The sequence below is a fragment of the Geotrypetes seraphini genome, chromosome 2 (genome assembly GCF_902459505.1).
Source record: "Geotrypetes seraphini chromosome 2, aGeoSer1.1, whole genome shotgun sequence".
Classification (NCBI taxonomy): domain Eukaryota; kingdom Metazoa; phylum Chordata; class Amphibia; order Gymnophiona; family Dermophiidae; genus Geotrypetes; species Geotrypetes seraphini.
This window is the reverse complement of record NC_047085.1, coordinates 339,355,531-339,380,962: the sequence shown is the minus strand read 5'-3', so window position 1 is coordinate 339,380,962 and position 25,432 is coordinate 339,355,531. Positions and strand designations below refer to the sequence as shown.

General features: G+C 46.1%; 1 protein-coding gene across 2 annotated transcripts in view; it reads right to left on the bottom strand.

The window, feature by feature from the left end:
* The window catches only part of STK17A (serine/threonine kinase 17a), a 70,661-nt gene extending 46,114 nt beyond the window's left edge, over positions 1-24,547 (bottom strand). Inside the window, exons 1-3 of one of the 2 annotated variants that reach the window (XM_033930290.1) lie at positions 24,020-24,079; positions 8,528-8,589; positions 2,063-2,275 (exon numbers count right to left, since the gene is read on the bottom strand). In XM_033930290.1, coding sequence (XP_033786181.1) covers positions 2,063-2,208 — 146 coding nt within the window. In that variant the 5' untranslated portion in view covers positions 2,209-2,275; positions 8,528-8,589; positions 24,020-24,079. Of the gene's footprint in view, positions 1-2,062; positions 2,276-8,527; positions 8,590-24,019 lie in introns of both variants that reach the window. The other variant, XM_033930289.1, reaches the window with a different exon arrangement.
* Between the last annotated feature and the right edge of the window lie 885 nt (positions 24,548-25,432).

The window sequence follows — 25,432 nt, the reverse complement described above, 5'->3', positions numbered from 1 at the left end:
AAGCCTGCCATATAACAGCAAACTGAGAAGCCCTTTGGGAGACTCAGCATAGTCTAAGCACATATGAACTCAGCAGTAGGTATAGTGTCAGCTTCCAATTTAACAGGTAGGGCTGCGCCGAGCTGTCAAATATATCCAAGAAAAGAAAGATCCACTGAAGAAGGTCTTCTCCTGAAAGGAAGTTCTTGTAACAGTTTGAAAAGAATGCTATAAGACTCAGGCTTATATAAAGTAAGTGCATCGTCCAAGTCCAAATGGGAATTTTGAATTATAGAGAAGTTTGTGTCTTCAAAAAAAAAAAAAAAAAAATATCTTACAATGTCCTCGGTACCGATCCGATGAAGACGATAAGGATCGATGAGTATCTCTTATTTGGTCAGATGCATAAGATCAATGCGATGAGAAAAGATACCTCGACTTGGAACATCTATGCTTCGAAGCAATGGATTATGTTTTCAATGGAGAGTGTCAATCCCGGAGAAGATCCATGAGAAGTAGCATGATGCTCCGATGGATAGCCGACACCGATACCTTGAAGCCTCATAGCACTATGCTTAAGTGGGCTGTACTGAGGGAGTCAATGCTAGCAGTGGCATTTTGTGCAAATTAAGCATACTACTGAGCTTCCTCTGGAAGAACTCTGAGTGTCTCCCAGAAACATGCACTAGTACCAATGGTTGAACAGGCAGCAGGTTGCCCTCGGAACAGCAGGTTGTATCGGAGAGGGTACATCATGAAAGAGAAACAACCTGTAAAGATGAAGAACGACAATGTCACTGTTCAGTCTGCAAAGGACTTGATGCTATTGAGACCTGCAACGCCTTAAAAGAATGCACCGGTACTTATAGCTCAACAGCCGGTACCATCGGTGCAGCAGGTTGTCTCGAAGTGGTTGACCTCAAAGAGAGACAACCTGCAAAGCTGGAGAGCATTGGCGTTGTCAATTGGGCTGCATCAAGAGAGATTCATTGCTGTTGAGACCTGCGATGCTAGGAAGTATGCACTGGTACCACCGGTGTAGCAGGTTGTCCCGAAATGGATGACCTCAATGAGGATGCATGCAAAGCTGGGGAGCATTGGCGGCGTCGATTGGTCTGCGTCAAGAGACTCGATGCTTTAGAGACCTACGATGCTTATTGGGAAGTCGATGCGTCTGACCTGGCTCCCTTGATGAAGTCGATGTAGAAGCTTTCGATATCGAAGGCTGAGAAGATCTGGCAATGTCCATGGTCGTGCCGACAACTGCTCCTGCTAAGCTCAACGGGCCTTTACAGAGCGCGATTTAAAGAGGAACACCAAGTACAAGTCCGATGTGGAGTTCAGGGTCTAAATTCTGAAGACACCAGTTATGAGGATCAGCTACAGAAATAGATGGTTAGCACAAATTGCTGTTCTCAAAACCTGTCAAAGGTTTCGACATGGACAGAAAAAATGAACTCGGCAAGTTAAAACTGAATTCTGAAGCACAAAACTTGTTGAATGCAAGTCGAGTTGTGATCTCTCCCTCTTTTCAAACAATCACATAGTGGTGTGAAGAATGTTAGCAACATGATTGGTTTAGAGACTTAATAAAGATGAGTGACTTTTTAAATCAGTCCTTTCAAATCACTTTAAAACTAGAATGAATGGAGTATGAATGGAGCTTTAAATTATCAGCGTTCTGTTTAAAAGAGGATGCCGTATTTAATTTAATTATTGGTGAGAGAGATTAAGTTGAATGGTGGAAATGTGAGTGTCGTCATGTCTGATTTTTCATTCTTTAAAGATTGTTGCTCCACTGCAGCCATGTACTCCGTTATATATTGCATGATGTACAGTGTACATTATGGGCTCCTTTTACGAAGGTGCGCTACGGGTTTTACCGCACGCACCAGATTAGCGCGCGCTAGCCAAAAATCTACACTGAAGAAAGCCGCAGCATGAAAGCAGAAATGTCAGTTCTACCTACCCACGTGCAGCGAGATCCGGAAAACAGCAACAATCCTGACACCAGCCACAGAACCTAAGACAATGTTCATTAACTATGTTCTTAAAATAATTGTTCTCATAATACATTACTTACTATTCCAGAAGTAAGATCATTTCTGATGCAGTTTCATAGACTTCATGTAAGTTAATGACCCAGGGACAGCTAAGTGCCAGTTCAAGTACCGCAATCTCATGTATTATTTCCATTCGACAATCCTGGCCCTTTCTCCTTTTTCTCATGAATTTGGCAGCAAACTCCTTTCCAGTCTCTTTTTCAATACATTTTTTTACCACAGCAAATTTTCCTCTAGAATAGCAAAAAAAGAAGTTCTATTAAAAAATATAGATACAAACAACCACCAAGTCATAAGAATCTTCAAATTATTATATCTGAAAACTAAGCAAGTTTAGTTAAATAATATTTGCTGGAAGTAGAGTCATTCAAGTATTAGATGAAGGGTTTTATAGGCGTCATAAATATTTATATAAAGTCATATAAAAACTCCTAATGTGTTAATATATACCATCCATCTATTGTTATTAACCACATTTATGACAAGATTTGTCCAAGGTAACATACGTATAACAGGTACAACTTAACTTAAAAACTTTTTATTATCATAATATTGAAATGATCAAGCATAAGCATAAATATAAATCAATAAGACAAATCTGGAGATGGCAAATAATCTCAAAAATATAACAAACATGATATAGTATAATATACAAAATCAAACAATGGAATAGTAGCCTAGTATAGAGGCTCCCAACACGCGATATGTATACCCCAAGAAATATGTGAACCACTTGAAGGGGATATGCAGTGGCCCTCCTTCCTTTTTTCCACCCAACAGCTCTCCCTTGTCTCTTCCAGAGTCTCTTCATTTGCCTGCAATGCTGCTTATATAGCAGTGCAGCGATCCAATCAACAAGCCAGCTTGCTTCTAGGACTTTGCTAGGCTGTGGCCCATCTCCAAGGAAAGAAGTTGCATCCTCAGAGGCGAGGCATGGCCTGGTGGTCAGGGAGAGATACTATTGGACTATGGGGGAAAGGTAGTGGCAAGGATGAGACTGACAGATTAGGTTCTCTTAGCATACACAGGAATTCATACTTCGGCTGTTTGATTCCCATTTCCCGTGAAATGCAGAAGGGTATCACTTTAAGAACTTGAAACTCCTCTCCTTCTGCAGTGGAGAAAGAAAGGAGTTGGTACCAAAGCAAACAGAACTCCACTGAAACATAAGAAAAAAGAGAAGGAGAGGAATGGGGGAACTCCCCCGGCAACAAAAACATTCTGCTACTAAACGTAGGAAATAGAACAATGATTAATAACCAGTTAACGAGTAAACAGTGAAAAGAAATCGCGCACATGAATAACTAAGAGCCAATCTGCTAAGTGTAACAAGCAGGGGCTATAGGACCCTCCCAAGAGGAAAGAGAAAAGGAAACCCCCCCTAGTTCCTGTAACACATCTTTTCTTAATCTTAGATACAATAGAAGAGGTCCTGAGATGGATGCCAACAATGTCCGAGGGAAAAATCAGGTGATCACAACAAATCTGCGCAGTACAGACTGTGTATCCTAACAGAACATAATCCTTTTTGTTGCGGATACACAGAAGTCCATACTTGAGCCGACATACCAAAGCAATGCCATACGTCAGGGGGGGGGGGAGAGAAACAGGACAGAGGAGCCTGCCTGCAGAATCAAAAGGTGGCATCATCTCAAGCCACCACATCCACTCTGTAGAACTTTGTAAAGTGTGAAGAGTAGCCCAAGTGGCTGCCCTACATATTTCATCAGGCGAAAAACAGCCTGAAACTGCCCAGAAGGTTGCAACACTTCTCGTGAAATGTTCTGCAAAAGAAATAGGAAGCCATTTCAAAGAAGAAATTTAGGAAGTTGAAATCACCATGCAGAGCCATCTGGCAACAGAAGCTTTAGAAACTGGCCTACCCCGTCTCCAAGTGACTGGTCAGCACAAAAAGATGATCATAACATAAGCAATGCCTCCACTGGGTCAGACCCGAGGTCCATCTTGCCCAGCGGTCCGCTCACGCGGCGGCCCAACAGGTCCAGGACCTGTGCAGTAGCCCTCTATCTATACCCCTCTATCCCTTTTTCCAGCAGGAAATTGTCCAATCCTTTCTTGAACTCCAGTACTGTACTCTGTCCTATTACGTCCTCTGGAAGCGCATTCCAGGTGTCCACCACACGCTGGGTAAAGAAAAACTTCCTAGCATTCGTTTTGAATCTGTCTCCTTCCAACTTTTCCGAATGTCCTCTTGTTCTTTTATGTTTTGAAAGTTTGAAAAATCTGTCCCTCTCTACCCTCTCTATGCCCTTCATGATCTTGTAGGTCTCCATCATGTCTCCTCTGAGTCTCCGCTTTTCCAGGGAGAAGAGCCCCAATCTCCCCAATCTTTCAGTGTATGAAAGGTTTTCCATGCCTTTAATCATTCGTGTCGCTCTCCTCTGGACTCTCTCAAGTATTGCCATATCCTTCTTAAGGTACGGTGACCAATACTGAACACAGTACTCCAGGTGCGGGTGCACCATTGCCCGATACAACGGCAGGATGACTTCTCTCGTTCTGGTCGTAATACCCTTCTTAATAATACCCAACATTCTGTTTGCCTTCTTCGTGGCTGCTGCACATTGTGCTGTTGACTTCATTGTTGTGTCCATCATAAAGCCTAGTAGAAGAGCAGGGCCCTCCTTATATCCAGGTTCGTCCTGTTTGGCCGAACTTCTAGGCTAAAAAGGTGGGCAAACGAAGTTCCTGATTAACAAAAAGGTGGAATCTACCTTCAGAAAAATTGTACGCAGAGAAACACCCGACTCCGTGAAATAGAAAAACAGCTCCCTGCAGGAGAGATCCTTCTCACTATGGCAACCAAAAACAGTCTTGACTGTAAGTTCTAGCAGGGAAGCCTCCAAGAGAGGCTCATAAGGGACACGGGTCATGCCCTTCAAGACCACATTAAGATCCCAAGACAGGAACAGTCTGCGCAATGGGAGCGACGTCCAGATGAGAACCCAGAGACTGAAGGCCAATTCGAGCCTGAAAGCACGAGATATCGGCTATCTGTACTTTGAGGGATGAAATCGCAAGGCCCTTTTCAAAACCAGCTTGCAGGAAGGCAAGGATCACCGGAATTGGAGCTCCCTGTGTCTTTATCTGCTCCTTGACACACCAAAACATCCAAAGTTATACCCCATTTTCGATCCAAAAAAAACATCCAAGTTGGAAATGTCAAAATGGTCTGAATTTGGACCTAGGAGGGGCCAACCTTATAATAGACTGTCCACCCAGACATGCCAACAAAGCAGTGGGACACCTTAGAGGGCACTGCTGTGAACTTCACAAAGAATTCTACATACACATCTCACCATAACACCCTTATAATTTCTACTTCCCACCATAAATGTACTGGTTAGAGAAAAACTTCTGGCTTCTCTTCTCTAGTTCACTAGCCCACTCAAAAGGCTACTTAAGACACCTGTGTGCTACTCTAGTAGGCTTTCCTATACCTGGTGGTGCTATATTAGAGACAGGTACAATATATACTTTTTCATTCAGAGTGTTGTGGGGAATGAGGAAGTATGTATGTGGGGGCTTGGGAGGGGGGTTATTACTTGGTCCCTTCAGAGGTCATCTAGTCAGTTCGGGTACCTTTTTGGCACTTAAATGTTTCTAAAACGTCCAAGTTTCGTCCACGATGTCTTAGGAAATATTCAACTTGTAGCTGCAAAAATATCCAAGTTTAAGCCTGCCCAAAGCATATCCATTTATAGCCTCCAACATGCTCCTTTGATGCACAGCGAGCAAAGCATCCCACTAGAAAATCAGCAGTTGGACATTTTGGAAAGCAAATGTCCCAAGTGCTGAATTAGAGGTATAATCAAAAGGGGGAAAAAAAAACAACAACCCCAAAACAAAACACCCCAAAACTAGCCTATTAGTGTGTTATAATAATAGGAATGTCTGCTTGGCGCAGAATACCTTCTGTAAGAAGAAATAGAAGCTTGGGGTTTAGACAATGGGATGTGTTATCTCCAAATAAGTCATCTCCTTGCAGGGATATCAGAAAGGCATTCCTTGACTGATATTTCATGACCGGAGCCTCTTGAGCCAAGCTAGGTGACACATTACCACTGCAACTACAGATGTTTACAAAACATTAAAAAAATGCTTTTAGCAAGAAACTTTTTATGAAAAAAAAAGTATACAAATTGTTGAAATTCTTTGAGCTTTTCTTGAGGAAGGAATTCTTCAAAAGCTGGGAGTTGTTTCATTAAAGATTTTAAATAAATGGATGTATAGAATTAGTAATCTAAGATCCTATTTGTTAACATGGATAATTGAAAAATGTACTTGCCAAAAGGAGTCATGTTCTGGCTTCCCTTCTTGGAGGAGCAGAAGCATATGATCTTGACCTATGTGAACGCTTTAAGCAGATTCCAAAACTAGGGAATGATGTGGAAGTTGTGTTCTCTCAAAACCTTAATACTTTTGTATTCTATATACATAGTAATGTCTTGCAGTCTACCTGGACTGACAAGGAAATATTAAATAAAGCATCTTTCATGACCTTATGTAAATGTACTCCGATACAATCATTTGGAGGCAATTCATAGTCAAGGAGTTCAAAAGGCTCTGAGCGAAGTTCTTCTTCAGACTCCATTATAACAGGTGAAGCCTCAAAAAGCTAATTAAAAAGATATGCTTTCTGGCGGACACTTTTACCTTTGAGGTAGCAAAGAAGGATGAGAAGATATGCTATTGGATTCTTCTGCTGACAAGTCTAGCAGTTCCTCACTGAATGGTTAAAGACATCTGAATTAAACTCTTCAAAATCTTCTCTCCTAAGTGAATCAGGGAGTGGACATCGAGAGGAGCATCGAGGTTCGTTGAGGAAGGGGGTTAATATTCTGAGCCAGATAACTCCTCTGACAAAATGACACTTACATAAAACAGGTCCATGCTGACCACAATGCTCGACATCGAGTGGGGTGCATGACCTCGTCCTCTCTCAATGACTTGATGGCAATGACTTGTTTGGGCCGCCGCGGGTGCCTCCGCCGGGCAGGATGGACCTATGGTCTGACCCAGCGGAGGCACTGCTTATGTTCTTATGTATCTTCGGGCTGGGCTGAGGCAGGCACGGATACCTTTGAAGCCTGTAAAGAATGTATCTGCAGTAGCCCCAAGACCTCTCATTTGAACAAAGCTCATATCTCCTCCTGGAGTGTTGGCAGCTGCACCGAAGAGACATCAGTGTGGAAGTAGTCTGCGGTGCTGGTTGTCTGGCGTGGGAGACCTCGATGTTGAGGCACACCTGAGAGGAGACATGATCTGCAGCAATGGAGAGCAATCCAGTGTGTGAATGCTTACTAAGCGCTGAGGAGGTGGACGTCTGGGAAGACGCCATGCTAAGCCTAGAAGATTTGGAATGTTAATGCTTCTTAGCTTTCTTACATAGAAACATGATGGCAGATAAAGGCCAAATGGCCCATCTAGTATGCCCATCTGCAGTAACCATTATCTCTTCCTCGATGCATAAAGCATGAAGACAATGTTGAGTCTTGTCTAAAAAGAGAACACGATGATAGACACTCTTTATGTGGCTTTGGTGCGTGTGTGTTGATACAGTTGCAGGTTGAGCGTCGGATCCCAAATCTCCTGCCATGCTCAATGCTGAACTGAAAAGCTTTTTATACTTGAACTTTTGTGTTTTTAGTTACCTCTTTTGCCTACGCAGACAGAGATCACAATAAACATACCGATGTTGAAAACAACAATTATTGGGGTCCGAGCCTGAAATGGTCCTATTGCATAGCGTACATTTCTTGAAGCCACTCAGCATTCTGTTTGACATGGAGAGAACATAAAAAGTTGCCGTACTAAGACAGACTGAAGGTCCATCAAGCCCAGTATCCTGTTTCCAACAATGGCCAAACTAGGACAATAGTACCTGGTAAGATTCCAAGATTAAAACAGAATTTATGCTGTTTATCCCAGGAAAAAGTGAAGAAACATTTTCTCCGTTTTGTTTTAAATCTACTACTTAGTAGCTCTGTCACATGCCCCTTAGTATTTTTGGAAAGAGTGAACAAGCCCAATAAGACTAGGCACAAATAGGATTCATGGAACAGCAGTAAGGTAGAAACTGCTGCTATCTAAGATCATCACTGCTCATTTCACATTTGCAAACACACACCTGGATATCTCCAGGCTTTTTGGGACAATATTCTATGGACAAATGAATCAAAAGGTAGAAATATTTGGACAACAGGTCCCATTATATCTGGCATAAAGCAACAGTGTTGTTCAAAGTACTTAAAAGTAAAAATAAATGTCTATTTGAATATTTAAGTAAAGCGAGAAACATTAAAAATTTTAACTTTTAAGTGAAAGCAAAAAAAAGCTGTGGTACTTTTTACTTTAAAAGTATTGTATATACATTACTGGAGTTACTACTTCCACTTATACTGTATCATGGGGGGGGGAGAGTAAAACTTGAAAAACTTTATTGTGCCACAGCCTTATTGTACCTTGCTTATGGCAATGTTCTTGCTTTTATTGTTTGCTGTCACTTGCAATGTTTTGCCTGCATCTAATAAATATGTTAAAAAAAAAAAAAAAGAATTATTAGGCAACAACTGCAAATGAATACAACTGTTAACATTTTTACCCAACAACCTTCTTGCTGTACAAGTCAATCCACTTTGCTTTTAGTAAATGTAAATTTTGAAAATGGTCATCACTCATGTGAGTGTGCTTGAGAGTCATTATTAATCCAGCACAGTTAAAAAGGAGTTCAACAATTGCTCTAGCAGAAAGTAGTTTCTTTTTTTATCAGATTGAATAAACACCAAAACTCCTACATATCAGGCCAGGCTGCAATACTACCTATGTCTTCTGTCTGGGTCTGCAAGTTTTGATCAAGAGAATCTGGAAACATTTGACTTCAGTAGAATCTCAGTTATCTGGCACCCATAGGGATTAATAGATGCCGGATAACTGTAGTTTCTGGTTATTTAACAGTTAATATAAAAATAGTTGACAACTTGTATCTCCCTTTCCCCTTTTTCCCTTACCTAAGCAGCAGAGCTAGTCCAGATAACCCCTTCTCACCCTCTGTTTTCAAAGCAGTAGAGCCGGTCCTGACAACCTGTAGGAATGTCCCACAAAGGAAACACAAACACTCAGTCTTAGAAACGGGAGGATTCGGAGCTAGTCCTTACTAGCGCTTCCTCCCGATTCTAAGACTGAGTATTTGTGTTTCCTTTGTGGGACATTCCTACAACAACAACCACCTCCCTCCGTTCTCAAAGCAGCAGAGCCAGCCGTGACATCCCACCTGCCTCCCTCCCTAGATGATGTAGCAGCAGCCGGCGAGAAGGAAACGCACCGATAAACATCTTCTGGCCAGCCTCGAAGGGCATTTCCTCTGCCGCATTGGAAGTGAGGAGGCAGAGGAAGGAAAAATCATGTTCTTACCTGTTAATTTCCTTTCCTTCAGACGCAGCAGATGAATCCAGAGATCAATGGGATAGCACACATCTACCAACAGGCGGAGATGGAGAAACTGATTAACAGGTGGCCCTATTGGCTGGCACTCTTCCTGTAACTTCAGTATAGCTCCTTGTCCAAACATCCGTAACCATCAATACGCATAGCATGTAAAAAGCTTCTTTCCCATAACAAATCTCAAAAGGCAATAATACAGAATACAACTATCAATAATAACAGACTTCGAAAGTTGCAAAATAAAAAACCGACAGACAATATCCAGAAAGGGTGGGGCTCTGGATTCATCTGCTGCGGTCTAAAGTAAAGAAAATTAACAGGTAAGAACATAATTTTTCCTTCCTTAGCAACAGCAGTAGATGAATCCAGAGACCAATGGGATGTAGCAAAGCAATCCTCAATCTGGATGGGAAGCAAACGCCACCCCTGCAACAACCGAAGTACTAAACGCAGCCTCTTCATGCGCCCCCACATCCAACCAGTAATGCTGAGATAAAGTATTCTTGGAAGACCAAGACCAAGAAGCGGCATGACAAAACTCTTCCAAGGAAAAAAACCTCTGGACTGAGTCCAAGTAGTCGCCATTGCTCTGGCTGAACGGTCATGAAGTTCTTCTGCCAACCGCTTCCCTGCCATCAAGTAAGCGTAAAGAATGTCCTCCTGGACCCTTTGAGCAATGGAGGCTTTGGACACCGCCATACGTTGTCATGTCGTTAGAAACCTACAGACTGCAGAGAATGCTAAGCACTTTTAAAAAAACGCAGTGAAGAAAAGCTCGCTTCCCCATTCCTCCTCCCAAGAAGGAAGGAAGGAAAAGTGAGAGCAGCATAAAAGAAAGGATGAAACCACCTTAGAAAGAAATTGTGGTACTGTCCGAACTGACACCCCAGAATTTGTACATCAGAAATAAGAATCCCTGCCATACAAGGCCTGCAACTCAGAAAGCCGCTGAGCTGAAGTCATGGCCACAAGAAACACCATGTTCAACTAAACTAAACTTTTAAGTTTATATACCGCATCCTCTACATAATTATAGAGCTCAGCATGGTTTACAAGAGTTTAATAAAGGAAGGAATAGCATAGAGGGGTTAGATGTTGAGTCCAAGGAGGGAAGAGAACATTATAATTTTGTGAAGAGCCTAGTTTTCAGGTGTTTATGGAATAATTGGAAGGAGCCCAGAATCCGCAGTGGGGAGGTAAGATTATTCCAGAGCTCTGTGATTCTGAAAAAGAGAGATTTGCCCAATTTTCCCGCATAGAGGATACCTTTTAGCGAGGGAAAGGATAGTTTAAGTTTTTGGGTGGGCCTGGTGATGTCAGGGCTTGAGGAGTTCCAAGAAAGCACAGTTACTTACCGTAACAGGTGTTATCCAGGGACAGCAGGCATATATTCTCACATGTGGGTGACGTCATCTACGGAGCCCCGATGCGGAAGCATTTTCAAGCAAACTTGATTGAAGATTTAAGTTTGCTCTGCTGCTCCACGCATGCGTGCCTTCCTGCTCCACTAGGGAGTGCATCCCCTCGTGGTCTCCAGTTCACTTAACTAGCAAAGAAGCCAACCTCGGGGAGGTGGGCAGGTTGTGAGAATATATGCCTGCTGTCCCTGGATAACACCTGTTACGGTAAGTAACTGTGCTTTATCCCAGGACAAGCAGGCATGATATTCTCACATGTGGGTGACCTCCAAGCTAACTGAAAAGGGATGGAGGGAAGTTGGCAATTTAAGCAAATAGATTTCGTAAAACCGATTGGCCGAACCGGCCATCGCTCCTGGATAGTGAGTCCAGACAGTAGTGGGAAGTGAAGGTATGAACCGAAGACCATGTGGCAGCCTTGCAGATTTCCTCAATAGGTGTGGACCTGAGGAAAGCTACGGAGGCTGCCATCGCTCGGACTTTGTGTCCCGTTACTCGACCATGCAGCGCGAGACCAGCCTGAGCGTAGCAAAAGGAGATGCAATCGGCCAACCAGTTGGACAAGGTGCGTTTGGAAACTGGGTGACCTAACCGGTTTGGGTCGAAGGACAAAAACAGTTGTGGGACTTTCCGGTGTGACTGAGTGCGTTGGAGGTAAAAGGCCAACGCTCTCTTGCAGTCAAGAGTGTGGAGCGCCACTTCTCCGGGGTGAGAGTGGGGCTTGGGAAAAAACACAGGCAAGACAATGGACTGATTGAGATGGAAATCAGACACTACTTTAGGCAAGAACTTTGGATGGGTGCGGAGTACCACCTTGTCGTGATGGAATACCGTGAAGGGTGGGTCCGCTACCAGAGCTTGTAACTCACTAACCCGCCGGGCGGAAGTGAGCGCGAGTAGGAAAATTACCTTCCAAGTGAGGAATTTTGGATGGCATTTTAGGGGCTCAAATGGAGGTTTCATTAGTTGAGCCAGAACCACGTTAAGGTCCCAAACCACCGGGGGAGGTTTGAGAGGGGGGTGGACGTTCAGAAGACCCTTCATGAAGCGAGAGACTAAGGGATGGAGCAAGAGGGCTTTCCCTTCCAGGGGCTGATGAAAGGCCGCAATCGCACTGAGGTGTACTCGAATGGAGTTGGTCTTTAGGCCGGAATGAGATAATTGAAGTAAATAGTCCAGGACCAGAGGGACGGGGACCGACACCGGGTCCTGGCTGTGGGAGGAGCACCAGGTTGAGAATCTGGTCCATTTTTGGGAGTAGCAGGTTCTCGTCGAGGTCTTTCTAGAGGCCTCCAATATCTCCTTGACTGATTGAGATACGGGGAGAGCAGTCAGGGGGAGAGAAACCAAGCATTCAGATGAAGAGATTGAAGATTGGGATGTAACAGCGAACCCTGACCCTGTGATAGTAGAGAGGGAAACAGAGGCAGAGGATCTCTGACACTGAGTTGAAGTAGAAGGGAAAACCATGGCTGGCGTGGCCAGCGAGGGGCAATCAGGATCAGGGTGGCTTGTACTGTTTTCAGGTGGACAAGCGTCCGCAGTATCAGAGGAAACGGCGGGAACGCGTACAGGAACCTTCCGTCCCAGTCGAGGAGGAAGGCGTCGGCCTCGAGCCGGTCCGGGGAGTACATCCGGGAGCAGAAGAGAGGCAGCTTGTGGTTGTGGGGGGATGCGAATAGATCTATTTGAGGCGTCCCCCACTTTTCGAACACCTGTCGTAGGATCTGAGAGTGTAGTGACCACTCGTGTGGCTGGAGGAGGCGGCTGAGTCTGTCCGCCAGACAGTTTTGTTCTCCTTGTATGTACACCGCTCGAAGGAAGGTGTTGTTGGAGATTGTCCATTTCCAGAGGCGCAGGGCTTCCCGGCAAAGGGACCAGGACCCTGTTCCCCCTTGTTTGTTTACGTAGTACATTGCTACCTGGTTGTCGGTTCGGATGAGAACCATTCGGTCGTGGAGCAGATGTTGAAAAGCTACAGCTGCGAGATAGATGGCCCGAAGCTCTAGCACGTTGATGTGGCAGCGACGGTCTTCTGCTGACCACATCCCTTGAGTGCGTAGGCCGTCTAGATGGGCTCCCCAAGCGTACTCCGACGAGTCCGTGGTGAGTATCTTGCTGTGGGGTGGGGTGAGGAAGAGCAAACCTTTGGAAAGATTTGAAGAGTCGGCCCACCAGCGGAGCGATCGTTGCAAAGAAGGCGTCACTGTCACGGGGCGGTCGATCGGGTCCCGGTCTTGACGCCATTGGGACGCCAGGGTCCATTGAGGGATTCTCAGATGGAGGCGGGCGAATGGTGTGACATGGACGGTGGAGGCCATGTGGCCCAGAAGGGTCATCATCTGCCGAGCTGATACTGTGGTCAGCAGGGAAAACCTTCGACTCAGACTTACTAACGCCTCTAGACGCGGAGGGGGGAGGAAGGAATGGAGGCGAACCGTGTCCAGCGTGGCCCCGATGAACTGTAGGGACTGGGAGGAGCGTAGTTGGGATTTTGGGAAGTTTATCTCGAACCCCAGACTTTGTAGGTAGGTAATAGTCTGTTGGGTCGCTGAGATAACCGCTTCCCTGGACAGGGCTTTGATCAGCCAGTCGTCCAGGTAGAGGAATACCTGGAGGCCATGGGAGCGTAAGGTTGCTGCGACTACCACGAGGCACTTGGTGAAAACCCGAGGTGACGATGCTAGGCCGAAGGGGAGGACACGGTATTGTAGGTGCCAGTCCCCTACCTGAAAACGCAAGAACTTGCGGTGAGCGGGGTGCACTGGGACATGTGTGTATGCCTCCTTGAGATCGAGGGAGCAGAGCCAGTCGCCCTCGTCGATCAGGGGGTAGAGTGTCGGTAGGGAGAGCATCCGAAATTTTTCCCGTACCAGAAATTTGTTGAGGCGTCTCAAGTCTAGTATTGGGCGTAGGTCTCCCGTTTTTTTCGGTACCAGGAAGTAACGGGAGTAGAAGCCCTTCCCCCGTTGGTCGGGGGGAACCTCCTCCACTGCTCTCAGGCGAAGCAGGTCTCGAGCTTCGGAGAGGAGTAGGGGTAGCTGTGTCCGGTTGGGAGGGCAATTCCTTGGGGGGTTGTCCGGAGGAATGGCCCGAAAGTTGAGAGAGTATCCTGATGAGATCACGCCAAGGACCCATGCGTCCGACGTGACTTGTTCCCAGCGAGGGTAAAAGGCTTTGAGCCGACCCCCGATGGGAAGGAGGCCTGGGACTATGGCGGAGGGGGCCCGCCCCCTTCCGCGTATCCCGTCAAAAGGACGGGGATGGTTTGGTAGTCGCAGGCGGTTGGGACTTGGGCATGGCCCGGTGGTGGGCTTGCGGACGCCTGGGTGGGGGCCGCGAGAAGGCAGGGGTGGATTTTTGTGGGTAGCGGCGCGGAGGGGCCCTATACGGCCTGGACGCGGGCGGTTTGGGCTTTTGTCGGACAAGGGAGGCAAACGAGCGTTCATGTTCGGAGAGGCGTTTTGTAGCCGCCTCGATAGTATCATCGAACATTTCTTTTCCCACGCAGGGGAGGTTAGCCAACCGGTCCTGTAAGTTGGGGTCCATGTCGACCAGGCGTAGCCAAGCTAGTCAGCGCATGGCGATAGCAAAGGCTGCCTCTCTGGAGGAGAGATCGAAGCCATCGTAGGCCGCGTGGAATAGATGGAGGCGTAGGTTGGAGAGGGATTCCAAGAGCAGGCTAAATGCTCCTTGGCAGGAGGCCAGTAGGTCAGTCTCAAAGGCTCTCAGTAGTCCAATGAGGTGTTTGAGGTAGGATGTGAAGGTGAAAGTGTAGCTTTGCACCCTAGAGGCCACCATCGCATTTTGGTATAGTCTCCTGCCGAACTTGTCTAGGGTTCGGCCTTCTCGGCCTGGGGGGACCGCCGCTGAGACCCGGGAGGGGTGGGCCTTTTTTAGGGAGGATTCTACTAACAGCGACTGGTGGGAGAGCTGCGGTTGTTCAAATCCCGGAAAGGGTACTGTGCGGTACTTGGCCTCCATTTTGGAGGGCACGGCTGTGACCATATAGGGGGTCTCCAGGTTCGTGAAGAGAGCCTGTTGGAGTATTGGGATAGGCGGCAAGCGAAGGGACTCTCTGGGCAGTGATGGCATAGTTCCGCTAGGTATTCTTTAGAGTATCTGGAGTCGGACTGGAGGTCTAAATTCAAAGCGTGGCCCATGTCCTGGACAAAGCGTGAGAAGGATGGTCGGGATGTTTCCGAGGCCCCGTGCGGGGTCGGTGAACGAGACCTCCGTCGAGTGGAGAAGGAAGGGGAGGCTTCCCTCGAGTAGCGAGGTTCCTGCTCCGATCCAAGCTCCGAGACCGGGGAAGCACTGTGAAAGTGTTCCGGGGTCGTGGATCTCCGACGTCTCGAGGAGCCCCTCGGAGACGATGCCGGGGTACCGATCGATGTCGGATCGGTGACCTCGACCCGGACTCCCTCGGTGAAAGCCCGAGACCTCGGATCGGAGCCCCGGTCCGAGGGGGAGTTCGGAGGATGCGTGGGTTGGAGAGTGATAACTCTGCCACCCTCAGCGGTCCCGTACGAGGTGTAGGTGAACGGCCTCGTAGAGTGGGGGAACCCCGGGCCTTCTTAGAGGTACGGCGGTTCGAGGTTTCTGTCGGTTTGGCTCGACGTTTTGCCCTGTGGCGGTCTGTGGAGGGAGAGCGCCTCAGGTGCCTCGGCGAGGAGTCCGAGGAGGATGAGATGCGGCGAAGTTTGCGCACTTTTCCCCGAGGTGGCTCGACGCGAGGCTCAGGCTGGTCTGGCACATGCGGGGTCGAGGCAGAGGCCGGTTGTAGATGGGCCATTGCAGCGGACAGCTCCGACGAGATCATTGCTCGGAGTAGGTCCTGGAAGACGGGCACGGACAGCATCGAAGGCATGTCCCCTGCCTCGGTGCACTCCACCGGGGGCGACCTCGTATCATAGTATTCCCGTGTGGTGGAGGCACGGCCCGAAGGCTTGGAGGGCTTCGTCGGGGCTGTAAGCATGGGACTTCCGCCATGCGTCGCCGGTGTCCCCGAGGTTGGTTTCTTCACTGATACAGAACCTGAAGAGGGAAGAGGGGACTTACCCGGAGCCGAGGCTTTCTGTTGTCCCGAGGACTTCGGAGTCGAGTCTCGAGGCGATGCCGAGGTATTCGGGGCCGAGGTCAAGGCCGGGGCCGACCTCGAGGCCGAGGTAGAGGGTTGGTCTGGGGCGAAAAGATCCGCCATGCGGGCTTTCCTTCGACGGAGGGCCCGGTTCTGGAAAGTAGCGCACTGGGGGCAGGAGTCGGTTGGATGAGCGGCCCCCAGGCAGAGGATGCACCGGCGATGCGGGTCTGTAATGGAAAGAAGCCGCTCGCACCGGGTGCACTTTTTAAAGCCGGTCAAAGGCTGGGACATAGAATCGAAAGTGGCCGCGGCTTGAATAGCCACGCGGCCACAGGGACCCGGAAGCCTCCGGGTCGATCAAACGAAGCAGGAATCAAGTTGAAGAAGGTAAAACTTTTGTGCACAGCGACTTAAACGATGAAAAAACAAGAAAATCGCGGTGCTAGAAGGCAGTTGGGGCAGAGCCTGAAAAAACACGACTTCTAGGCTCAGCGGAAAATTTTGAACTGGAGACCACGAGGGGATGCACCCCCTAGTGGAGCAGGAAGGCACGCATGCGTGGAGCAGCAGAGCAAACTTAAATCTTCAATCAAGTTTGCTTGAAAATGCTTCCGCATCGGGGCTCCGTAGATGACGTCACCCACATGTGAGAATATCATGCCTGCTTGTCCTGGGATAAAGTGGGATTAGTGGAGGGAGGATGCTGTGTAGGATATTAAAAGCTAGGCAGGTGCATTTGAAATGAACTCTGGAAATTATTGGGAGCCAGTGAAGTTTGGACAGAAGTGGGGAAACATGATCAAATTTGTGTTTTGCGAAGATCAGCTTGGCTGCAGTGTTCTGAATTAGCTGAAGTCTTTGAAGACTTTTTTTAGTTAGACTTAGATAAATGGAACTGCAATAGTCTAGTCTGGAGAGGATGATAGATTGAACAAGGACGGCGAAATGTTGTTGGCGGAAGCAGGATCTCACTTTCCTCAGCATGTGGAGGCTAAGAAGCATGATTTTACCAGGGAGTTGAGGTGGTCGTTGAAGGAAAGAGAAGAGTTGATAATGATGCCTAGGACTTTGCTAGAGAACTCAAGTTGCAGTGTGGCTCCAGAGGGAAGTGAGAAGAGGGTAGGTAGCTGTTCTAGTTTTGGGCCGAGCCAGAGTAGTTTCGTTTTGGACTCGTTCAGTTTCATTTGAACTGAAAGGGACCAGGATTGAAGTTTCGTTATGCAGGCTGTGATGTTCTCAGACAGGTTGGTAAGGTTCAAGTCTGTCTCGAGAAGGACAAGGATGTCATCAGCATATGTATAGATAGTTTCTAAGGGGGACAGATGGAAGAGTTTCAGGGAGGACATCTAGATGTTGAAGAGAATAGGGCATAGGGGTGATCGCTGCGGGACTCCGCAAGTCGGTTTCCAAGGAGCAGATAAATAAGAAGTTTGAAAACTACTTTAAGACTGTGGAGTCGATGAAGATCTCAGAAAGTTGATAAATTAGAATATCATGGTGGACAACATCAAAAGCTGCAGAGATCAAAATTGTAATTTATTGCGAGAATGTAGTTGTACCTTTGAGATTAATGAGACCAGTAGGGATCTGTGCTGAAGTTGGGTCTGAAGCCGTGTTGGTAAGGTAGGAGAATGGAGAATCTCTCTAGGTAAGATGAGAGCTAGGTAGATATGATGGCCTCTAGCATTTTAGTCAGGAGAGGAATATTTGCTATGGGACGGTAGTTAGATGGTGAGGAAGGGTCAAGATCGGCTTTTTTCAGTAATGGGGACAAGGCGATATGTTCCATTTCTGCGGAGAATAGGCCCAATAGTAAAGCAGAGTTTATAAGTCTGGTGAGAGATAAGATGGCCTGTGCGGGAATATTCTCGTATAGGTAGGAAGGGAATGGATCCAACGTACATTTGCAGGATTTCAGTTTAAGACAGAGTTTAGAGATCTTGGGTTCTATACAAGTTCAAAGGCAGGCCAGGATCTGTCTGCTGGGATAGGGTTAAAGTCGTTGGGAGCCAAAGAGTTGTAAGAGACTGCTGGTGGGAAGTAGCTCCTTATGGTAGTGATTTTTTCGTTGAAGAATTTTGCTAGGTCATCTGCTGATAGGGAGGAGGGGGAAATGGTGGAATTGTTTTTAGAAATTAAGGTGTGCCAGATGTTAAACAGTGTACTACTCTGGTTGTTGGATCTGGATATTTTGTCACCATAGAAGTTCTTCTTTGCTTTTTTATAGAACTGAGTTATAAAACTTGATACTGTCCCTCCAGAATTGTCTGTCTGAAGGGGATTTAGATTTTTTTCCATTTACGCTCCAGAGCTCGACATTTCTGCTTCAGTTCTCTATGGCATGGAAGATACCAGGGGGCCTTACGGGAGTAGGAGATAGATTTAGTAGATAAAGGGGCAAGAGAACGATTGGTGGACTCAGAGGTTTACCCAGTTGTGCCAGTTAGATCCTGGGTCGACGGACTTAGGGCAGGAGGGAAGTTGGTTGAGAAATTGTGTTCAGAACAGTTCATTCGTGAGTTTTTTGTGGAAAGTAATAGAATTTGTGACATGCGGTTGAGATACAAGGTGAGACATGAAAATGGGGAGGCAGAAAGAACCTAAAAGGTGATCGGACCAAGGGACATGTTCCCAATGAGCGTCCTCGGCAGAAGTTTCAACGTCGCAGCCTTTTAGAGTCTCAAAAGACAAGGTTGAAACGAAGCCTTCTGTAAACTGCGAAGAAGTACCTTAAGACTGAACTCCGGATAGGGCTTCTTAAAAGGTGTACAAATATACTGTACTCCTTTTAGGAGCTAAACTACATGAAGCTGAAAAGTAAGCGAAGAGCAAGATACCTAGCCTGTGTAACAAGCTAACATTGCCACTTGGGAAGCTGAAGGGAATTGAACGCTAAGCCCTTGGCAATACGCTTGCGCCAAAAATGAAAGAATATAAAACATAGAACTCTGGAATGGTGCCAATGTTGAGAAGTACCCAAGAAAGGAAAAGCTTCCAAAAGAAAGCATAAGCCACAGGTGAAGCCTTCTGGGAAAGACTTCTGGAAAAGAGAATAACCTGCTTCGTATAACCCTTACACGTCAGCCATGACTTTTCAAAAGCTAGGTTGTAATACCAAAGTAGGACGAATATCCATGTTGATTGGACCCTAGGTGAGTAAATCCGGAGATATCCGGAATCTCAACAGTTCGGCCATCGAAAGACTTATCAGATCTGCATAGCAAGGATGGCACAGCCAATCCGGAGATTCTCTAATTACTGTGCCCTGAAGTGAGCTTGAGATAGCAAATCCATCCAATCATCAGCCAGGGGAAAACACTTAAAAAGAGAAACCAGAGGCGAGAAAGAAGCAACGCTGCTACCCCCTCCGACTGCCACTCCCTGCGTCTGCTGAAGAAGCTAGGAAGCTTTGAATTTCAAGATGAGGCCATGAGATCTAATTCTAGATCTCACCTTTATACAAAGAGCTGGAACACCTGAGCAAATAATTCCCAATTTCCAGGATGTAGAAGATTTTACTACTACTTATTATTTCTAAAGCGCTGAAAGGCATATACAGCGCTGTACATTTTAACATACATGCTCAGATTTTGGGGTGAGAAAGTCTAGCTAAACCCTTTTCCTGCCTGTAAAATGATGCGCTGACAGAAGAGGAAGATGAGATTCTACCCACTGAAGGAGAACCATTACTTTACTCACTAACTGAGTACATCACATACTTTCCTGGCTGTTGAGAAATACCATCATCATAACTGTCCTAAAAGACCTTTATCGTCATTCCGGAAGAATGGTCTGAAACTCCTGAAACGGTAGCCTGATCATGCTTCAGTCCAGAAGAAGCAACGAGTATCGACTCCTAGCTCTGAGGATTGAAAGCACTGAGCCCCCCAACCCGACAGCCTGGGATGTTTGGCGACTTTGAGCCAGTTCAGCAAAGACCGAGGCATGCCTTTGAAAAGATTAATCTTGCTGAGCCACCAAATTATACTGAGCGATGCTTGAGGAGCCTACTAGATACTACAATTGGAGCCTCGAGATACCAGGAACCACTGGAACAAAAGTGACTTCTGTAGCGTTCTCTTGTGAAAGCGAGCTGAAGTTCCCAGTGGAGTCACCACCATAGATCTTAGAACCTGTATAGAATCCAATACTCTTGTTCTTGGTGACTGAAGGTGGCAAACCTGAGACTGTAACCTGTCGCCCCAGTCTCTGGGAAGAAATACATTCCTCTCCTACGTGAGCAACATCCCCTGATATTCCAATAATTAGTATAGGAGAAAAGAGCTCTTTGGAAATTTGAAGATTCACATCCAAAGAATTGAAGAAAGAAGTTCAAATAAAATAAATCACCCATTTGTGTCTGACAAATTGACCTGTCTGGAAGATATCCGAATCAATCAATCATCTAAGAAAGAAAGTACCTGAATCTCCTGTTTACACCAAAACGCCACTACTGCCCTCATTTTCTAAAATGTTCGTGGAGCCGTGGCTAGGCCAAATGGCATCTGCCAAAACTGATAGCGCTGCTCGATGAGAGCCAAGCGAAGTAGTGCAAATTTGGTGTCCCTAGGGAAATTGTAAATATTCTCACAGTTTTTCTCCGGAAATGTCTAACTGAGAAACTAATTTACCAGAATGAGATCCAGCCCCCATCTGACCAATTCCCCCATCTTAGGCACTATGAAGTAAATGGAATAGCTTCCCTTAGTTCTGGAAGAACTAAAGCTACTGCCCCGAGTACCAGTAACACTTAAAAGGGGTCTCGCACGAACGTAACCTTTGGAAGCTCAATAAATGGTGACTCCAAGAAAGAATCTGAAATGGGAGGAGGATTCAAAGTTGCAAGCATCTTGAAAAATGCCCAAAGCCTGACATCATAGTGTCTCCCTCCTCATGAGAAAGCATAAAAAGTTACCAGAGAAAGTGAAGACCCCTTCAGAATGAAGAGCTGACAGTCGGGAACGGCTGGATGAGAGTTGTAAATTCTGGAAGAAGAAAGGAACTTTCCCACAAAAAAAATCCAGGTTTGCAATGCAAGATGGAATATGTCGGAATTCTGAAAACAGTACTAACTCCATGCAATGTTAGCCAAAAACTTACTGCCTTTAAAGTAAAGACGTACTAGACAGAATCTAGAAGCTGCATTGACTGCCCCATGGGAAATAATCTGCACCCTAATCGTTATCAGACAAAGCTCACATCCCTAAAGAGAGCTTCAGGGACGATAACAACAGCCACATAGCATTTGCTACTCTGTGGGTTTGGGAGAATAGGTAACTTGTCTCTGGTTAGAAGTAGCCACACAGCTCTTCCTGCCAGTTCGAGGGACTGTCTAGCAGGTGCCACGAGAAGATGGTGACCTGAGAAATCTGTGCGAGAAGCTTTGAAATTTGTAGTCCCTGGCACCCTAGAAATAGAAAAGACAGTTCAGGAATCAATTCTATAGTGCTACCAGACACACACAGCGCTTTAGTGCTACCAGACACACACAGCGCTCTGCACAGAGGCACAAAGAAGAAGAAAACCTCTAAACCTCCATAGACTCACCCTTCAGGGACACCGAGAGACACAAGAAGATACCCGTATGAAACACAAGGTACTCTCATGCCGCTGACATCACTGTGCAGCAATTTGCCTTCTGCTGACCCATACCGGCAAAAAAAACGAGATTGGGTGGCTGAGCACAGGGCAGAATCTCTTTCTTAAGCACCATGAGGCATAACAGTACAGTTGCAATTAAAGTAGTTAAGTCTTTTCAAGCAGAGAGAGTGGGGAAACACACACAAGGTACATCACTGCAACAGTGGCAAAAGCTGTTGAAACACTCCCGACGCATAGAACCCCGAGAACAGGGAAGCCGTGGGATAGTGACCTAAGTCAGCTGCAAAATAAACTCCATGAACGCTGCGGTGCTCCCGCTAGCGCCGGAGACTCAAGCGTGTGCCTGTTTAATGGTGAAATGAGCCGGCTCTATCAAAAATGCATTAAAAACTTACCCGGAGCCAACCATTAAAATATTTTTTCCATGCTTAAAATGAACATTGGAGAGAAAGAAATGAATGCTGCTTCGTTCTCAACTTAGGAAAATAAGTGCACGCCTCTTGAGCTCAGTCAGGAACCGGCTATGTGAAGAACACACCTGGAGCCATCCAAATATTTACCTCCACCTGGCCGCGGGAACTGCCAAGCAGAGTGCACCTCGGAGAGAAATCCCACTATCACTGTGGCGCTGCTGCCAGAGTATTAAAACAAGCGCGTGCCTACAACACGCGGGAAGGCACTAGTTCCGTCAACGGAGCTCTATCCATAAACCCAAAGCTCTTTACTGAATAAACTTCATACAAATGCAAATTCACTTGTCAGTCGCTAAACCATTTCCACAACTCTACAAAATATAGCGTTTGATGAAAAACATATTCCTTCTGTAGACTCACACCGAACCTGCAGCTCCACCACAACAAGAAACCAGAAAAGAAGTTCAAATAAAAGATACTCACAACTTTGTTGATAGTGCCGGGAGATGCCGGTTGCTCAGCACTACGAGGGCAGAATTGTTTAATAGTCACTGTGTTTTTGGGGCTTTTTTTACAGTGAAGGGAAAGAAGAAAACTCGAGACCCAGTCAGACCCTCTATCATCAGAGGGAGGGTGAGGCAGGGACCTGGGGGGGGGGCTCAGGTGTAACTCCTAAAGCCGGCACCATTCAGCCAGATACCCCTATATTACTGAAGAGAAACCTCAACAGGAGAAAATAACTATCCAGTCACAGCCAGAATCCAGGAGCTAGTTGAATAGCAACCATCACCTGCTGGGAGATAGAGCATACTGAAGATGCAGGAGGCGTGCCAGCCAATAGGACCACCTGTTAATCAGTTTCTCTATTTCCACCTGCTGGTAGATGTGTGCTATCCCATTGGTCTCTGGATTCATCTGCTGCTGTAGCTAAGGAAAGTGATTTTTAAAGATTTACAAAAAAAAATTTAAGTGGTCATATAAAGATTGCTATATCTTAAAACTATTTAAATTCTAGAAACACTCAAGTTTCACAGTTAGACTTTATCATATATCACATTGTTCTTTAAGAGAACATGTCAGCAGATACAGTGTGTACTTCTCATATACTGTACCGGTAACTACAAAATGTTAGTTTCAGTTTGCTGTGGAAATTCTTACAGTAATTCCCGTTTAATCTTTTAACTCTGCCGTGAGCACAGCATGTTTTAAAGCAAGTCGAATGCGAATCGGTCTACAACGGAACACGAAGCAGTTTTCAGGGATGGGTTTACGGCTGAATTTCTTCATAAAGGCGGTTAATAAGTCACAATCAGTAAATGAGGTTCCAAAGGAAGGGAGGCGGTATAATTATACATTTCTTGCAAGTCTAACCTTCTAGCAATACAAGAATGAAAGAAACAAACTCAAAGTTAAAGGTCACGCAAGGAGAAAGCTGGAAATACAGAAGCATCTGGTTTCATCCCGGCTATCTTCATTAGTCTATGAGATCCTTGGATGGGTCTTTCCTGTTTATGCATCGCAGTGCATGCCAGTACTGTATAAATAGGTTTTGAAAATTGGGCAAATCAGATAGTCTTTGAAAACCAATAGTGCAAATATTAACTGAAGTGAAACGATAAGATCTGTTTACCTTGCCTCCCTTCCCGTGCCAAATTAAAAGGAAAACAAAAAAGCATAGGCGATACCATTGTACAAGGGACAACTTTTTTTCTTTTTAAGCATAGTTGTTGCACACTGAACTGCATTGGGACGGACCGTAGCCAACCACACATTGCCAGAAAACAACAACAAAAATACCTGAGTGCATGAGAATAATATCTTCAAACATCCCGTCCGCCTCCCAGTATACAGCTTTAATAAGTGCTGCCCTCTTCCCCCCCCCCCTCCTTTTTTTTTTTTTTAAAAGGCAGGACAACAACCAGCAGGGCAAGAAACGAAGCCATAACCTTTTCGCAGGTTTTTTTTTTTTTTTTTAAGAATACGAAACGACAATCTCACCTGCCGAGCTCGTGGCCAGGACTGAGCGTGTAGCGGTTGCTGAAGGGTTCACTGCGGATGGGGCTGCGGATGTGGCATAGCAGCCCTGGGCGGGAGGGGGCCCGGCAGCGGCTCTCCTCCGTGATCATGGCTCCTTTAGGCAACAGACGAGAAAATGCGCGGCCCCGGTGCCTACCGAGGACTTGGGGAAAAAAACCCCACTTAAATTTTTTAATAATTACTGCAAAATGCACCTTAAAATAAGGACTAAAACCCCCCTCCCACAACTAAAATTATATTTTTCTGGCACAAAACTCCTTTCAGGCTGCGGGAAAGGGACAGTAGGGCTGTACAAGCATCCAGCGTTCGCTTCCTGTTCTCTCGCCCTCGCGCCGCCACCGCACGCGCTCTCCCGGCCTCTCTGGCAGCCAGGGTTCTAACAGTCCTCTAGTCTCGAGCCCCGACACTTCACAGCGTTCCACGCGCTTTACCACAGCAAGAGCCCAAAATTTCCGGACCTAGCCTCAAAGAAAGGCACAAGCGTAAAAAACACAGACTCAGAGCTGATTGGCTAAGCCTGAAGCAGACGGCACGTCAACTCCTCCTCCTCTCTGCCCTCCGGCTTGCATCCTCGAAACGCCCCGCCCCGGTAATGGTTGCCGTGGTTGCAAGAGACCGCTAGTGACGTACCTGCTAGAGCTAGATGCTCCGGGAAGGGGCAAGTCGCAAGTGACGTCCAGACAAGGAGCCAAGGGAGAAAATGCTCGAGTATAAATTGTGCAAATATCTGGCGTAAGAATCTGTGTGGCTGAATACGTTGGTGCGAAATATGATTGCACTATGTTCAGAAAATTGCAGAGGGGAGTAGTGGTTGCAGTGGCGTACCTAGGGTATGTGGCACCCGGGGCCCATCATTTTTTGACACCCCCCCCCCATGTAAAAAAAATTTTTTTTTTTTTTTTTTTGCAATAACCATGAAATGGAATAAATGGTCAGAATAGAAACAGGCAGTGAAAATTTTCTTTTATTGAACCTCATATATGTAACCATTATTCCAAACATAACATAACATAAATTATGTCTAAATTGTCATGACATTAGAAGTACATATGGAGTAGTTGCAGGTGATGCTTGGGACAGTTCTGATTGTGTTAGTTCGGTTTTATGTGTTTTTTGAATAGAAGGGTTTTTATTTCTTTTTGAAGGTTTTGCAGTCTGTGGTTGATATCAATTGGTTGTAGAGTTGGGGGTCGAGTGTTGCAGCTCGAATGGCTAGGAGGTTGTCGAACAGTTTTTTTCTTTTGACGTTTTTGGTTGGAGGGTGTGTGAATGGTGCACAAGTTCTCCTATGTCTGTTTGAAGTGGATTGAATTATTTAGCTGAAGAAATTAGTTACCCCCCATTCCACACACATTAATTCTCTTCCATTTTTGT